At 60.4% G+C, this 16,716-nt stretch overlaps 1 protein-coding gene across 1 annotated transcript; it reads left to right on the top strand.

The window, feature by feature from the left end:
- Positions 1 to 2,307: 2,307 nt before the first annotated feature.
- On the top strand, positions 2,308 to 14,352 carry ehd1a (EH-domain containing 1a). Its single transcript, XM_088609252.1, has 5 exons — positions 2,308 to 3,057; positions 6,341 to 6,438; positions 10,570 to 10,982; positions 11,077 to 11,241; positions 11,962 to 14,352. The coding sequence occupies exons 1-5, from the start codon at positions 2,654 to 2,656 to the stop codon at positions 12,487 to 12,489; spliced, it is 1,608 nt and encodes a 535-aa protein (XP_088465378.1). The 5' UTR covers positions 2,308 to 2,653; the 3' UTR covers positions 12,490 to 14,352.
- Positions 14,353 to 16,716: the final 2,364 nt, after the last annotated feature.

The following is a 16,716-nucleotide window of genomic DNA, read 5'->3' on the forward strand; positions in this document are numbered from 1 at the left end:
AGCCCCGGAATGGGTCTGATTCCTGTTCTCTGGACTGACTCAGAAATGTTTTTTTTTCTATAACATGTTGATCACAGTCGTACACAATATTCTAAGCAAGACGTTAGTAGTGTGCTATACAATTCTAAGACAAGATCTCAGTTAAATTCTGCACTTTTCACTCTGTCTCCTGAGCTTCTGAGTGCCTACACAGAAACTGCTCCCCAGGTGTCTTGAATAGGATAGAATCTTTATTGTTATATTTATTTCAATTCGCTGGACACCAGTCCATCACAGGACACACACAAACACACACACCCTGGACAGGACACCAGTCTATCACAGGACACACACAAACACACACACCCTCGACAGGACACCAGTCCATCACAGGACACACACGCACTCACACACCCTGGACAGGACACCAGTCCATCACAGGACACACACGCACTCACACACCCTGGACAGGACACCAGTCCATCACAGGACACACACGCACTCACACACCCTGGACAGGACACACACACACACTCTGAACAGGACACTAGTCCATCACATCACCACACACTCACACCAGGGCCAATTTTCCAAAAGCCAATTAGACCTCCCAGCATGTGTTTGGACTGTATGAGGAAACCCACACAGACAGCACCCCAGGAATTGAACCCAAGGCAGCAGGGCCACTTTAACACAGAAGTACAGTACTCCCCAGATCCTGCGCTCAGTCAGACTGCACAGTCGTCCTGAGGGGGGTGTGATTGCAGGGCCTGGCCACGCGGTGGCGCTCCTGATTCAGGAATCTCGATATTGATATTGTCGCTCTGCCTGGGACACAGCTCGCTTCTCACTGTGAGCAATCCTGAAACTAATGACCAGCGAGCTCCAACTGGTGGGAATTTCCCAGGGACTGGGAATGCAGGTCTCTGTCCTGGGGTATTCCCACTGGGATGCCAATCTCCTTCCTGGAAGAGACCCAGGCATGGGGGATTCCCGGATATCTCCCTCCGGAACTTCCCCTCCTCCTCTGCTCCTGCTTTCACTTTCACTCCTTCATTATTCTCTCCGTCCCACTGTCAACCCATCTGGCTCCCAGTCCAGCCAGTGCAGTCCAGTCTGTCAGTGGAGTCTGATTATAATCCCAGTTAATAACTACTCCAGCTCCCAGTCCAGTCCAGCCTGCAGTGTGTTACCGTGAGTGGGATTATATAGCGCTTTTCTGGACACTCCACTCAAAGCGCTTTACAGGTAATGGGGTCTCCCCTCCACCACCACCAATGTGCAGCCCCACCTGGATGATGCGACGGCAGCCATAGTGCGCCAGACCGCTCACCACACATCAGCTCTCAGTGGGGAGGAGAGCAGAGTAATGTTGCCAATTCATAGAGGGGGATTATTAGGAGGCCATGATTGATAAAGGCCGATGGGAAATTTGGCCAGGACGCCGGGGTACACCTCTACTCTTTTTGAGAAACACCCTGGGATTTTTAATGACCACAGAGAGTCAGGACCTCGGTTTTACATCTCATCCGAAGGACGGCGCCTGTTTACAGTATAGTGTCCCCGTCACTACCTGCTGGCCCCACTAACACCTCTTCCAGCAACAGCCTCAGTTTTTCCCAGGAGGTTTCCCATCCAGGTACTGACCAGGCTCACACCTGCTGAGCTTCAGTGGGTTGCCAGTTGTGAGTTGCAGGGTGATATGGCTGCTGGCCATATAATATAATCCCAGTTTATAACTACTCCAGCTCCCAGTCCAGTCCAGCCTGCAGTGTGTTACTGTGAGTGGGATTATAATCCCAGTTGATAACTACACCAGCTCCCAGTCCAGCCCGCGGTGGTTCGGGTGGGAGCGGTGTCCCCGCGGGGCCGCGACCTGAGGGCGCTGGGTCCCCTCTTCCGTGCGTGATGACCCGACACCTGTCTCCTTCCTCGCCAGGACCGGCTCCCGCTGGGCTCACGGGCGGAGCGGGGCGAGAGCGGGCGGCCGATAAGACAGGCAGACTGTTTTACTTTCAGTTACCAGTTGGAAAATGTTTCACTTGAGAAAGACCTGAAATCCCGCTCCGCACCAACTCTGCGTGCGTCAGCAGTAAAGCCCCGGGATTTCTCACGAGCCCCACGGCCTCTGGCGCAAGCTGAGGTCCGACGGGACCGTGGGTTTACAGATCTACGCCACCGCCGGGCGCTGTGGATCCTTACGTAACTGTGTGCGCGTACCCGTGTGTTAGGTGTGTGTGTGCGTGTGCGCGTATGCGCGCCCTACCCAAGATGGCGGCCGCTGACGTCGCACCAATCAGGCGGCCAGACCCGGGGGTCACGTGCCGGGGGGCGGAGGGGGGCACGCTCCAGCTGCTCGAGACCGGGAGAGCCAGCTCACGAGCGGCGGCCGTGTCGGAGGAGAGACGGGCGGACGGACGGACTCGCTGTGTATCGGACCCTGATCCGGCCTCAGGCCCGAAACAGAACAGCTTCCCCGCTGCGACAGGACCCCGGCGCCAGCGGTGGTCCTCGTTTCTGAACCCGGGTCGCCGACAGGGAGGGACCCCGACTCCCCCAGAGCGCCGGGCGGCGAGGCCAGACCCCCACCCGCCGGCCCCCCAGCACAGGCTCCGCCGCCAGTCGGCCCGCACCCCCCCCCCCCGCTCCTGCCCCGCCGCCGGCAGCCGCCAGGATGTTCAGCTGGGCGAGCAAGGACGGGCGGCGCAAGAAGGACCCGGAGCTGTTCCAGACGGTGTCGGACGGGCTGCGGCGCCTGTACCGGAACAAGCTGCTGCCGCTGGAGGACGCGTACCGCTTCCACGACTTCCACTCGCCGGCGCTGGAGGACGCCGACTTCGACAACAAGCCCATGGTGCTGCTGGTGGGCCAGTACTCCACCGGCAAGACCACCTTCATCCGCCACCTGATGGAGCAGGACTTCCCCGGCATGCGCATCGGCCCCGAGCCCACCACCGACTCCTTCATCGCCGTCATGTACGGGGAGCAGGAGGGCGTGGTGCCGGGCAACGCGCTGGTCGTGGACCCCAAGAAGCCCTTCCGCAAGCTCAACGCCTTCGGCAACGCCTTCCTCAACCGGTGAGGCGACCGCTCTGCCCACGCGTGTCCGTGGGAGCCGGGCTCTTCCAGCCGGGGCGCGGGGTGGGGTGGGTGGTTGTCTTGGTTTTTTTGCCCGACTTTCAACGCGTTTCGGGTCAGAGCGAAAGCTGGCCCCGGGACGTGACTCTCCCACGCCTCGCGTGTTTTTACAACAGTCTTATCGACACGGGCATCTGTCCTCTGTCACCTTCTGCCCTCCGCACCCAGCCCCGGAGCGGGGATCCCTCTCGTGTTTCCTGGAAAGCCCGTGATCCCCCACCCTCTCCCGGGACCCACGGGCATCCTGTTCCTCGGTCGCGAGTGGGCAGCTCTCGGGGGTCGGGGCGCATAGGGCTGCGCTCCTGCCCCCAGCCGACAGCCGCTCCGCTGCCCCGGGTCTATAAAAGGAAACGTGCTCGCGGGCGGAATGCGTGTTTCTGCACCCTGAGCAGCAGCACCACAGGGCTCCTGCTGCCCCTTAACCTCCCGGCGGTGTGTGTCGGGTTTCTCCTGCGAAAACAGACTCACTGACACTGCAGGCTGGACTGGACTGGCTGGACTGGGAGCTGGATTAGTTCTTCACTGGGATTATAATCAGACTCCATTGACACTGACAGAGCAGTCTGAGACACTGCAGGCTGGACTGGACTGGGAGCTGGATTAGTTCTTCATCAGACTCCACTGACACTGACAGAGCAGTCTGACACACTGCAGGCTGGACTGGACTGGGAGCTGGATTAGTTCTTCACTGGGATTATACTCAGACTCCACTGACACTGACAGAGCAGTCTGACACACTGCAGGCTGGACTGGACTGACTGGACTGGGAGCTGGATTAGTTCTTCACTGGGATTATACTTAGACTCCACTGACACTGATAGAGCAGTCTGAGACACTGCAGGCTGGACTGGACTGGGAGCTGGATTAGTTCTTCATCAGACTCCACTGACACTGACAGAGCAGTCTGACACACTGCAGGCTGGACTGGACTGGGAGCTGGATTAGTTCTTCACTGGGATTATACTCAGACTCCACTGACACTGACAGAGCAGTCTGAGACACTGCAGGCTGGACTGGACTGGGAGCTGGATTAGTTCTTCATCAGACTCCACTGACACTGACAGAGCAGTCTGACACACTGCAGGCTGGACTGGACTGGGAGCTGGATTAGTTCTTCACTGGGATTATACTCAGACTCCACTGACACTGACAGAGCAGTCTGACACACTGCAGGCTGGACTGGACTGACTGGACTGGGAGCTGGATTAGTTCTTCACTGGGATTATAATCAGACTCCACTGACACTGACAGAGCAGTCTGAGACACTGCAGGCTGGACTGGACTGGGAGCTGGATTAGTTACTAAAGTAGATTATAATCAGAATCTCATTTACATCTGACTGTACTGTGAGCTGGATTAGCTATTAACTGGGCTTATAATCAGACTCACAGACAGCAGTCTGAGACACTGCAGGCTGTACTGACTGGACTGGGTTTATTAACTCAAATCAGCCTCCTCTTGTGGTTCAGGGTTTCGCTGGTGTCTTGAGCAAGAGGGCCGACCCGCCCAGCGCCTCGGGGTCCGAGAGCTCCTCCCTCTCTGGGCAGGAGAGCCTGCTGCTGGAGGAGCCAGGCTCTCGGTCCGTCTCTCGGCTGTTCGGAGGGATTGGATTCCTCTGCTGTGTGTGGGGTGGGGTGGCGCTGGTAAAACCCGGAGCGGATCAGGCTGCTGTGCAGCGGGAGTCGGGCCTGGTCTTGTCGAAGTGGCCTCTGGTCTTTCGCGGTGCTGTGAGACCCGTGACCCGGGTCAGGAGCCCGTGAATTCTGCTCTTTCCTGACACACTGTCTCCTGACTGACTTTAATTCTTCATGCTGTGCAGCTGACTCCCTGTCTGTGTGTTCAGGGGCAGCAGACCCCCGACACGCTCAGGGTGCTGGCCGGTGTGTTCAGGGGCAGCCGACCCCGACACGCTCAGGGTGCTGGCCGGTGTGTTCAGGGGCAGCCGACCCCGACACGCTCAGGGTGCTGTCTGGTGTGTTCAGGGGCAGCAGGCCCCCGACACGCTCAGGGTGCTGGACGGTGTGTTCAGGGGCAGCCGACCCCCGACACGCTCAGGGTGCTGTCTGGTGTGTTCAGGGGCAGCAGGCCCCCGACACGCTCAGGGTGCTGTCTGGTGTGTTCAGGGGCAGCAGGCCCCCGACACGCTCAGGGTGCTGTCTGGTGTGTTCAGGGGCAGCAGGCCCCCGACACGCTCAGGGTGCTGTCTGGTGTGTTCAGGGGCAGCAGGCCCCCGACACGCTCAGGGTGCTGTCTGGTGTGTTCAGGGGCAGCAGGCCCCCGACACGCTCAGGGTGCTGTCTGGTGTGTTCAGGGGCAGCAGACCCCCGACACGCTCAGGGTGCTGGCTGGTGTGTTCAGGGGCAGCCGACCCCCGACACGCTCAGGGTGCTATCTGGTGTGTTCAGGGACAGCAGACCAGTAAGACAGCAGCAGCCTGTTTCAGACTAGCGAGACCCGTGGAGCCTCGGTCCGGGCGCCGGGCTGGGCTGGGCTGGGCTGGGCTCGGGTCCTCTCTGCCTGTGCCTCTCCGCGCCGTCTCCCTCCCCCCCTCCCTCCCTGACAGCTGCCGGGGGAGGGGAGTGGAAAGACAAGCCGGGCTTTCTCTCTCTCTCTGGAAAACCCACCTGCTCCGCGCCTGGAAAGAGTGGCTCAGCGCTCCGGGAGGAGAGAGGCGTGAAGGACAGCCGGGCCGCGGGGGGGGGCAGCTTCGGAGCGGCCTGGAGCGCCGGCTGGAGGACGCTGGGATACCGCGGGCTGTGGGAATGCGGATCGCGGGGGTCGCGGTCGGGGTCCTGGCCCGGCGGGGGCGGTGTTCAGGTCCGCTGGTAAAGCCAGGAGCGGATCAGGCTGGTCGTTTCCCCGGAGTCTGTGGAGCGAGCGTGGGGTCTCCCCCAGGGGCGCTCAGCAGGCCTGGGACGGGGCTCGCCGGGCAGCAGTTTGGGGAAGTTTGAGAAGGGGGGGGGGGGGGGCAAGTGGTTTGTGTGGCGGCCGGGGGGGTCGGGGTCACCGGTGAGGTCAGCTTCCAGGCCCTGTTCCTCCGTCAGACCGCGAGCGAAACACAGCTCAGTCTTTCAAAACACTGCTGTTTCATTTCCTCTCCGCTGTGTGTGCGCGTGTGTGTGCGCGTGTGTGTGCGCGTGTGTGTGCGCGCGTGTGTGCGCGCGTGTGTGCGTGCACGTCCTGCCCTGCTCTGCGCTAACCCCCCCTCTCTCCTCTGCCCCAGGTTCATGTGCGCCCAGATGCCCAACCCTGTGCTGGAGAGCATCAGCATCATCGACACGCCGGGCATCCTGTCAGGAGAGAAGCAGCGCATCAGCCGAGGTCGGTCCGCCCGTCTGTGTGCCTCCCGCCCTGCTCAGGCCTGCCGTGTTCCACGCTCCCACCACCCTCGGCGCAGAGTGAACGGCGCTCCCCCGCGGGGCCCGGCCCGTGCGCGTCTCCTCACTCTGTCGAAATCCGGCTGGGCAGGCGTTCTCGGGTCGCCTCTCTGTCCGAGACCCCAAAGTCTCGCTTCTCCCAGCAGTCCGGCCGCTGTGGACGGTGGGGACTGACCGCTGGGCTTGAGCGGACCCGCGCGAGCGTCTGAGTGGGGCCCTGTGGGGTCGGTGTCTGCTCTCCCGTGTGCGGGGCTCCCAGCTCCTACAAGTGACAGGGGCAGCTGTGTGTGTGTGTGTGTGTGTGTGTGTCTGTCTTCCTGCGCTGGCTGCGGAGGGGGCTGTGTGTGTGTGTGTGTGGGGGTTTCTCTTCCTGCCCGCCTGTGTGGGGGTGCTGAGTGGCGCAGGGAGATAACCTCTGACGAAGCGCAGGGCAGCGGAGCAGGAAACAGCTGCTCCAGCAGAGAGACAGGGGGACAGGCAGCGCTGTGTGTGCTGTGTCTCTCACACTGCTGTGTGTCGCCCCTGTGTGCGCTGTGTCTCTCACACTGCTGTGTGTCGCCCCTGTGTGCGCTGTGTCTCTCACACTGCGGTGTGTCGCCCCTGTGTGCGCTGTGTCTCTCACACTGCGGTGTGTCGCCCCTGTGTGCGCTGTGTCTCTCACACTGCGGTGTGTTGCCCCTGTGTGCGCTGTGTCTCTCACACTGCGATGTGTCGCCCCTGTGTGCGCTGTGTCTCTCACACTGCGGTGTGTCGCCCCTGTGTGCGCTGTGTCTCTCACACTGCGGTGTGTCGCCCCTGTGTGCGCTGTGTCTCTCACACTGCGGTGTGTCGCCCCTGTGTGCGCTGTGTCTCTCACACTGCGGTGTGTCGCCCCTGTGTGCGCTGTGTCTCTCACACTGCGGTGTGTCGCCCCTGTGTGCGCTGTGTCTCTCACACTGCGGTGTGTCGCCCCTGTGTGCGCTGTGTCTCTCACACTGCGGTGTGTCGCCCCTGTGTGCGCTGTGTCTCTCACACTGCGGTGTGTCGCCCCTGTGTGCGCTGTGTCTCTCACACTGTGGTGTGTGTCGCCCCTGTGTGCGCTGTGTCTCTCACACTGCGGTGTGTCGCCCCTGTGTGCGCTGTGTCTCTCACACTGCGGTGTGTCGCCCCTGTGTGCGCTGTGTCTCTCACACTGCGGTGTGTCGCCCCTGTGTGCGCTGTGTCTCTCACACTGCGGTGTGTCGCCCCTGTGTGCGCTTTGTCTCTCACACTGCGGTGTGTCGCCCCTGTGTGCGCTTTGTCTCTCACACTGCGGTGTGTCGCCCCTGTGTGCGCTGTGTCTCTCACACTGCGGTGTGTCGCCCCTGTGTGCGCTGTGTCTCTCACACTGCGGTGTGTCGCCCCTGTGTGCGCTGTGTCTCTCACACTGCGGTGTGTCGCCCCTGTGTGCGCTGTGTCTCTCACACTGCGGTGTGTCGCCCCTGTGTGCGCTGTGTCTCTCACACTGCGGTGTGTCGCCCCTGTGTGCGCTGTGTCTCTCACACTGCGGTGTGTCGCCCCTGTGTGCGCTGTGTCTCTCACACTGCGGTGTGCTGTCAGCTCCTCGTGTGTGATGGAGGTGCGAGCTGCTGTGTCTGGGGGTGCGGACTGAGCGCCGGTGGGGGTGCAGGGTCTCGGGGTGTATGGGGGTGCTGTGCTGCCCTCGGACTGTCAGGGATGATGGAGCCCCAGTGGCGCCGGCCCTGGCTCTGGCCCAGCCTGTCCTTGTCTGTGCTCGGCGCTGGGAGCAGTGAGGTCACTGTTTATCTGCCAGAGGAAGGCTGCGGCAGGGGTCACTCGGGGGTCATGCTGTCCCCGTACTCGCCAGCGCCTCGCTGACCTGGGGTCCCGATCCGCTCCGCAGTCTGCTCCGCTCCAGGCTCTGCAGCCACCTTGGAAAGCCTGGAGTGGATCACACTGCGGAGCGGATCACCGCGGCGGAGCTGGGGTACGACTGCAGGTGGCGCACCGTGGTTACGCGCTGGCGTCCTGTTGCGGCGGGCGAGTGCCCGCTGAAGCCAGCGTGGTTTTCGGAGAAACCCCAGATCTGCAATCCAGCTCACCGCAGCAGGGGAAGTGCGAGCAACAGGGAGAGAGGCGTTGAATTTCTTCAGTCCTTTAGTCCTTCCCCATGGTGTGTGTGTGTGTGTCCTGCTGCTGCCTGGCTCTGTCTCTCTCTCTCTGCCCTCCTGCTGCCTGGCTCTGTCTCTCTCTCTCTGCCCTCCTGCTGCCTGGCTCTGTCTCTCTCTCTCTGTCCTCCTGCTGCCTGGCTCTGTCTCTCTCTCTCTGTCCTCCTGCTGCCTGGCTCTGTCTCTCTCTCTGCTCTTTCCTGCCTAGTTCAGGTGGGGAGCTGCGTCAGCATGCGTAGGCTGTAAAGGAACAAGTAACAGGTTTATTTCATGCTGAAAAAAAGAAGAGAGAAAAATCTTCTCCATGTCTGCTTGTTCCTGGTGCCTTGGAGGGTGGAGAATTGGGGGGCCTGGTCTTCGTCTGGCTTGAAGTAAGGAGGCTCCTGCAGGAGAGGGGGGGCTGTCCAGGATGTGCCCTGGGGTGGACCGGCGTGCTGAAGGTCAGAGGGCTGGACAGGACCGGGCCGAGGACGGTTCGGTCCGGTCCGGTCCAGTCCAGGAGGGGCTGAGTCGAGCAGGCGCCGCAGTGTTTGGAAGTTCACGCTCAGCGGTTTTATGAACCTGGGACTCGGAGTGCCGCTGAGCTGCAGCTCGGATCTCTGCCCCTGGAGTTTGGCCTCTTGGGGATGTTTATCTCGTTATCGGATGTTTTATGAGATCTGGGAGCAATTCTCCCGATAAGACAAAGAACTTGTTGGACTTTACTTCCCATGAGCTCGATTAGTGCTAACATTGGCAGGTTATTAGAGCAGATTCCCACTGACAGAGCAGTCTGAGACACTGCAGGCTGGACTGGACTGGGAGCTGGATTAGTTATTAACTGGGATTATAATCAGACTCCACTGACACTGACAGAGCAGTCTGACACACTGCAGGCTGGACTGGACTGGGAGCTGGATTAGTTCTTCACTGGGATTATAATCAGACTCCACTAACACTGACAGAGCAGTCTGAGACACTGCAGGCTGGACTGGACTGGGAGCTGGATTAGTTATTAACTGGGATTATAATCAGACTCACTGACACTGACAGAGAAGTCTGAGACACTGCAGGCTGGACTGGACTGGGAGCTGGATTAGTTATTAACTGGGATTATAATCAGACTCCACTGACACTGACAGAGCAGTCTGAGACACTGCAGGCTGGACTGGACTGGGAGCTGGATTAGTTATTACTGGGATTATAATCAGACTCACTGACACTGACAGAGCAGTCTGAGACACTGCAGGCTGGACTGGACTGGGAGCTGGATTAGTTATTAACTGGGATTAAATCAGACTCCGCTGACGGACTGGACTGGCTGGACTGGGAGCGGAGTTATTAATGTGCCGGTGTCTCCGAAGCCGGGCTGGGCTCTGCTCTCTCCGGGATTCTTCCTGTTCGGAGTGTGGCGAGCTCCTCCAGAGCTTTCCGAGGAGGCAGAGGAAAGGCTGTGTTTAGGTTTCGGTTTCCTCGAGCAGGATAAACTGGATTTTTCCTTGCGTGTGACCTGTTTGGCGACTCGCAGGAGACGGTGTCGCGCTGCGGGCGCCCCCAGCAGGTTCCAGGAAGCCCACGCTGCCGGTTCGGGGTCACGCGGGGCGCCCTGCTGAGTTGGCGTTCCGATCTGCTGAGCTCGTCACTCGTGGAGAGCGGTCAAGAGGAACTGGTGCCGTTGATAACAGAGCAGTACTGTCTGTGTGCTCGCTCGCTCGCTCTCTGTTAATCAGTGCCGGCCTCTGTCCCTCCTCTCCCTCCTCTCTCTCGCGCTCTGCGAGCTCAGAGCTTCTCTTCCCTAGAAACTCTGCTCCGTGTTTCTCCTTCTGCCCCACAGGGGGCAGCTGCCTTTGCCCCCCCCCCCGCCCCTCTCAGATGGAGACGTCAGACCCCCACGAGCCGCGGTGTCTGCTCTCTCGGGCCGCGCTCACCCCCGGTCTCCGTCCCCCCAGGCTACGACTTCGCCGCCGTGCTGGAGTGGTTCGCCGAGCGGGTCGACCGCATCATCCTGCTGTTCGACGCCCACAAGCTGGACATCTCGGACGAGTTCTCGGAGGTCATCCGCGCCCTCAAGAACCACGAGGACAAGATGCGGGTGGTGCTGAACAAGGCCGACCAGATCGAGACGCAGCAGCTGATGCGGGTGTACGGCGCCCTCATGTGGTCGCTGGGCAAGATCGTCAACACGCCGGAGGTGGTGCGCGTCTACATCGGCTCCTTCTGGGCGCAGCCCCTGCTGGTGCCCGACAACCGCAAGCTGTTCGAGGCCGAGGAGCAGGACTTGTTCCGGGACATCCAGGGCCTGCCGCGCAACGCCGCGCTGCGCAAGCTCAACGACCTCATCAAGCGCGCGCGGCTCGCCAAGGTAACGGCCCGCCGTCGGGCGGCGCGGCTGCGTCCGGCGTCCCGAGTCGCCCCGGCCTGCCTGACCCCCCCCCCCCCTCTCTCTCCCTCCCCAGGTCCACGCCTACATCATCAGCTCCCTGAAGAAAGAGATGCCCAACGTGTTCGGGAAGGATAACAAGAAGAAGGATCTGATCGCCAACCTGGGCGAGATCTACCTGAAGATCGAGAAGGAGCACCAGATCTCCCCGGGCGACTTCCCCAACCTCAAGAAGATGCAGGTACTGCCCCACCCCCCCCACAACCCCCCTCGCGATGCCCTTCCAGTCCGGCCCCTCACTCCTCCGGCTCCCAGGGAGGATCACAGTCTTGTTCACCAGCGTCTTTTCTCCTCTGTCCCCCGGCAGTCTGCAGTGTTAACCCCTCCCCTCCTGGCCTGGTGCTCGTTGTGTGGCAGTGACCCCCTCCCCCCCTCTCGCCCCGTATGGCAGTGACCCCCTCCCCCCCTCTCGCCCCGTATGGCCGTGGCCCCTCCCACTCCTCGCCCCGTATGGCCGTGGCCCCTCCCCCCTCTCGCCCTGTATGGTCGTGGCCCCTCCCCCCCCTCTCGCCCTGTATGGCCGTGGCCCCTCCCCCCCCTCGCCCCGTATGGCCGTGGCCCCTCCCCCCCCCTCGCCCCGTATGGCCGTGGCCCCTCCCCCCTCTCGCCCCGTATGGCCGTGGCCCCTCCCACTCCTCGCCCTGTATGACCGTGGCCCCTCCCACTCCTCGCCCCGTATGGCCGTGGCCCCTCCCCACCTCTCGCCCCCTAAGGCCGTGACCCCTCCTCCTCTCACTCCGTATGGCCGTGGCCCCTCCCCCCTCTCGGCCCGTATGGCCGTGGCCCCTCCCCCCTCTCGCCCCCTAAGGCCGTGACCCCTCCTCCTCTCGCTCCGTATGGCCGTGGCCCCTCCCCCCTCTCGGCCCGTAAGGCCGTGACTCCTCCTCCTCTCTCTGTACAGGAGCTCCTGGCTACCCAGGACTTCAGCAAGTTCCAGTCCCTGAAGCCCAAGCTGATGGAGGCGGTGGAGGACATGCTGGCCAACGACATCGCCCGGCTGATGACCCTGGTGCGGCAGGAGGAGGCGGCCATGCCCAGCCAGGCGGTCAAGGGCGGCGCCTTCGAGGGCACCATGAACGGGCCGTTCGGGCACGGCTACGGCGAGGGCGCGGGCGAGGGCATCGACGAGATCGAGTGGGTGGTGGGGCGCGACAAGCCCAACTACGACGAGATCTTCTACACGCTGTCGCCCGTCAACGGCAAGGTGTCGGGCGCCAGCGCCAAGAGGGAGATGGTGAAGTCCAAGCTGCCCAACACCGTCCTGGGCAAGATCTGGAAGCTGGCCGACGTGGACAAGGACGGTTTCCTGGACGACGAGGAGTTCGCCCTCGCCAACCACCTGATCAAGGTGAAGCTGGAGGGGCACGAGCTGCCCGCCGATCTGCCCCCCCACCTGGTGCCGCCCTCCAAGCGCGGCACCGCGCAGTGAGTGAGGGGGGCGTCGGGGGCTGGGGTGCGGGGGGTGCGCGCGCGCGCGTGCGTGTGTGTGTGTGAGGCGGGGCGAGACCTCGGTCGCTCAGAACAAATCTGCAGGGTGAGCTTGGGGTCCGCTCGGCGCTTCGGCCGCAGTCTCGCACCCGGGCCCAGGCGCCCAGGGGGGCATCATTGTAAACCAAACCTACGTAAAACCGCCGCGATGTTAATCCTCTAGAAGAGACGCCAACACGAGGTGTCAACACTTGCTAACTTGTACAGCTCTGGGCTCACCTGTCCGCGCTGCGAGAATTTTCCGCCTTCTGATTTTCCCCCTCCCTCTCTCTTGCAATCATTTTAATCGCCTGTCTGGAAGCGCTCAGATCTGTCCGTCTTTCCACGTCACTCCAGCGCCGCAGAGAACCGGGACACAGTGCCGGTCCTGCTCCCGGTCCCAACCTCGGGGCGCAGCGCCCGGGACTGGAGGTGTTCTCAACACCCGTCCCGATTTTGCCCATTCGAAAATACCCCCCCCCCTCCCCACACACGTGAACGAGAGGGCTGACTTGCCCCAGGGGTCAGAGGGTCTAGACACACCGTCCCTCCAGGACCTGGACTGGACAGCCCTGTTCTAGACACACCGTCCCTCCAGGACCTGGACTGGACAGCCCTGTTCTAGACACACCGTCCCTCCAGGACCTGGACTGGACAGCCCTGTTCTAGACACACCGTCCCTCCAGGACCGACTGGACAGCCCTGTTCTAGACACACTGACCCTCCAGGACCTGGACTGAACAGCCCTGTTCTAGACACACCGACCCTCCAGGACCTGGACTGGACAGCCCTGTTCTAGACACACCGTCCCCCCAGGACCTGGACTGGACAGCCCTGTTCTAGACACCGTCCCCCCAGGACTGGACTGGACAGCCCTGTTCTAGACACACTGACCCTCCAGGACTGGACTGGACAGCCCTGTTCTAGACACACTGACCCTCCAGGACTGGACTGGACAGCTCTGTTCTAGACACACTGACCCTCCAGGACCTGGACCGACCAGCCCTGTTCTAGACACACTGACCCTCCAGGACCTGGACTGGACAGCCCTGTTCTAGACACACTGACCCTCCAGGACTGGACAGCTCTGTTCTAGACACACCGTCCCCCCAGGACTGGACTGGACAGCTCTGTTCTAGACACACTGACCCTCCAGGACCTGGACCGACCAGCCCTGTTCTAGACACACGGACCCTCCAGTCAGTGACCGGACAGGGCTGCTGTTGACGTCCTATTTTCCAAAGATACACAAGCGCTAAAGGGAAGCCCGGGGTGGTGGGCGTGCAGTACGTTTGCAGTCCCTGCTCCAGCCCGCGGGGAGCTGGGCACAGCTCTCCTGCTCCAAGTGCCTGCGGTGCGAGCCCTCCCTGAGCGCTGGGGTGTGGCGCCGCACTGCTCCAGCTGTGAAAAGTGCCTCCATAACGCTGCTTCTCCAGGCTCTGTAGCTCCGTCTCCTCATCTTCCTGCTGCTTCCTTCGGCGCGCCGGTGATCGGAGAGAGTCTGGCTGTAACTCGCTCTGCGGCGCGTGTGTGAGAGAGAGACCGGTCCTGCCTCAAACCCAGGCTCTGCTGGGGGCTGCTGCTCAAGGCCCAGAAGTCCGAGGTGAATGGTTACCGGGCCCTGCCAGCGGAGGGCAGGAATTTCCAGAAGGATCTGGCTCGGGGGGCAGAGCCTGGGTTTCAGGGGGGCAGGTCAGCAGTCCTGATGCTGCCACTGTGAAAGACACTCGTCCTCGTCGCTCTGTCGAGCAGGCGAGGGATCTACCTTCCTGTCTCCTCTTCCTGTTTCTATTTAATTTTGGAATTAAACCACTACACCCTGTGACCCTGTGTGGCTGTGATTTCTTATAGCTGGCTGTGGTACCGATCAATACTGATTCTGTTGTAAATCAGGCATCCCGCACCCCTGAGTTACAGACAGAATCCCTGCTGGGTCTCCACTGTCCTCACACCTGTGTCAGAGTGACACTGTACCTGCTGGGTCTCCACTGTCCTCACACCTGTGTCAGAGTGACACACTGTACCTGCTGGGTCTCCACTGTCCTCACACCTGTGTCAGAGTTTCACACTGTACCTGCTGGGTCTCCACTGTCCTCACACCTGTGTCAGAGTGACACACTGTACCTGCTGGGTCTCCACTGTCCTCACACCTGTGTCAGAGTGACACACTGTACCTGCTGGGTCTCCACTGTCCTCACACCTGTGTCAGAGTTTCACACTGTACCTGCTGGGTCTCCACTGTCCTCACACCTGTGTCAGAGTGACACACTGTACCTGCTGGGTCTCCACTGTCCTCACACCTGTGTCAGAGTGACACACTGTACCTGCTGGGTCTCCACTGTCCTCACACCCGTGTCAGAGTGACACTGTACCTGCTGGGTCTCCACTGTCCCCACACCCGTGTCAGAGTGACACACTGTACCTGCTGGGTCTCCACTGTCCCCACACCTGTGTCAGAGTGACACACTGTACCTGCTGGGTCTCCACTGTCCCCACACCTGTGTCAGAGTGACACACTGTACCTGCTGGGTCTCCACTGTCCTCACACCTGTGTCAGAGTGACACACTGTACCTGCTGGGTCTCCACTGTCCTCACACCTGTGTCAGAGTGACACACTGTACCTGCTGGGTCTCCACTGTCCTCACACCTGTGTCAGAGTGACACACTGTACCTGCTGGGTCTCCACTGTCCCCACACCTGTGTCAGAGTGACACACTGTACCTGCTGGGTCTCCACTGTCCCCACACCTGTGTCAGAGTTTCACACTGTACCTGCTGGGTCTCCACTGTCCTCACACCTGTGTCAGAGTTTCACACTGTACCTGCTGGTTCTCCACTGTCCTCACACCTGTGTCAGAAGGGTTATAATTCCTATACCGGAGAGTGTGTTTCTGCTTCAGCTGGAGACTGTCTTTGTGAGGATGGGGAGAGTGTTTATGTTTATATACTGTCTATATGTCCACAGGAGGTGACAGGTGTAAGGTGACAGGAGCTGAGACACTGACCTTCACTCTGTGTCTTGGAGTTCAGATGTAGACACGCACACACGTGTACGAAACCAGTCTGGGAGATTCTGGCACGTGTGTCTGCCTGCGTTATCTCTGTTATCTCTGCACGAGGGATGAGGGAGTTTTTCCACAGTCCTCAGCACTTCCACTTTCTGTCTCGTCAGTGTCGTTCTCAGAGAGGCGGGCCCAGGCGCGTCCCCGGAGAGCAGCAGGAGACTGCGGATCCGCTCCGGGTTTTCCACCAGACCGTGATCCCACGCAGCAGGCTGACGATCTGTTTTCTCGTTCTCTTCACTGCAGACAGGCCGGGGGTGAAAGGTCAAAGGTTTTAATGAGGTCCTTAACTTTCTCTCTGCACAAAGCTGGAGATCTGTGCTCTTTAAGAGCAGAGAATTCCTCGAGACGCGCCCCTTTGAACTGTAATTCAATACAGCTTTATTGGCAAAACGGATGAGCCAGTGTTGCCAAAGCATTTACAATAAACACAACGTCTCCCGACATTTACACGACAAACATGCTGGAAGTTTACTTGTGTCAGGGTCCGTTTCTCCTTGCTCTCTCGTACCCTGGTCCATACGCAGCTCGCGGGTGTTGTCTGTTTACGGTCCTGTAGCACTGCAGTTTGTGTTGTGCCTGTGTGTGTGTCCCAGTCGGCAAGGTGGTGTTTGGTTTCATTTTAGCGTTGTGTTTCCTGGGGGTGAGGTAGTGTTGTCCAGTGTGTGTTGTGTGTCTCAGGGAGGTGTCCATTGTGTGTTGTGTGTGTCCCAGTGGGTGAGGTAGTGTTGTTTGATACTTGTTGTTATTATTATTATTATTATTATTATTATTATTATTATTATTATTGTTTGTATCTGCGGACCGCAAGGAAAATAAACAATTGTTGCTGTTCTGCGATTTAGCCACACAGTGGCAGCGGAGGGCAGCCTTCGGCGCTGAGCTGCAGTGACACATTGTAGACGGCAGAGGGCGGCGCGGTAGATTTTCACAAAGGTCCCGGCCTTACTTGGCGTGAAGCAGCGATGCGGGAGATAACTGAGCTACGACCCACCCAACCCCCCCGCCGGCAGGAGGCTCAGCCTCTGTACGCAGCCCCGGGGGGCAACCTGAGCCCTCAATCTGCCTCCCGTGGCGTGTCTTGTCCTGTGGGCGTGCAGGGGCAGTCTGCGCTGTCTCCCCCTTCT

Source organism: Lepisosteus platostomus, chromosome 16 (genome assembly GCF_059453375.1).
Source record: "Lepisosteus platostomus isolate fLepPlt1 chromosome 16, fLepPlt1.hap1, whole genome shotgun sequence".
Classification (NCBI taxonomy): Eukaryota; Metazoa; Chordata; class Actinopteri; order Semionotiformes; family Lepisosteidae; genus Lepisosteus; species Lepisosteus platostomus.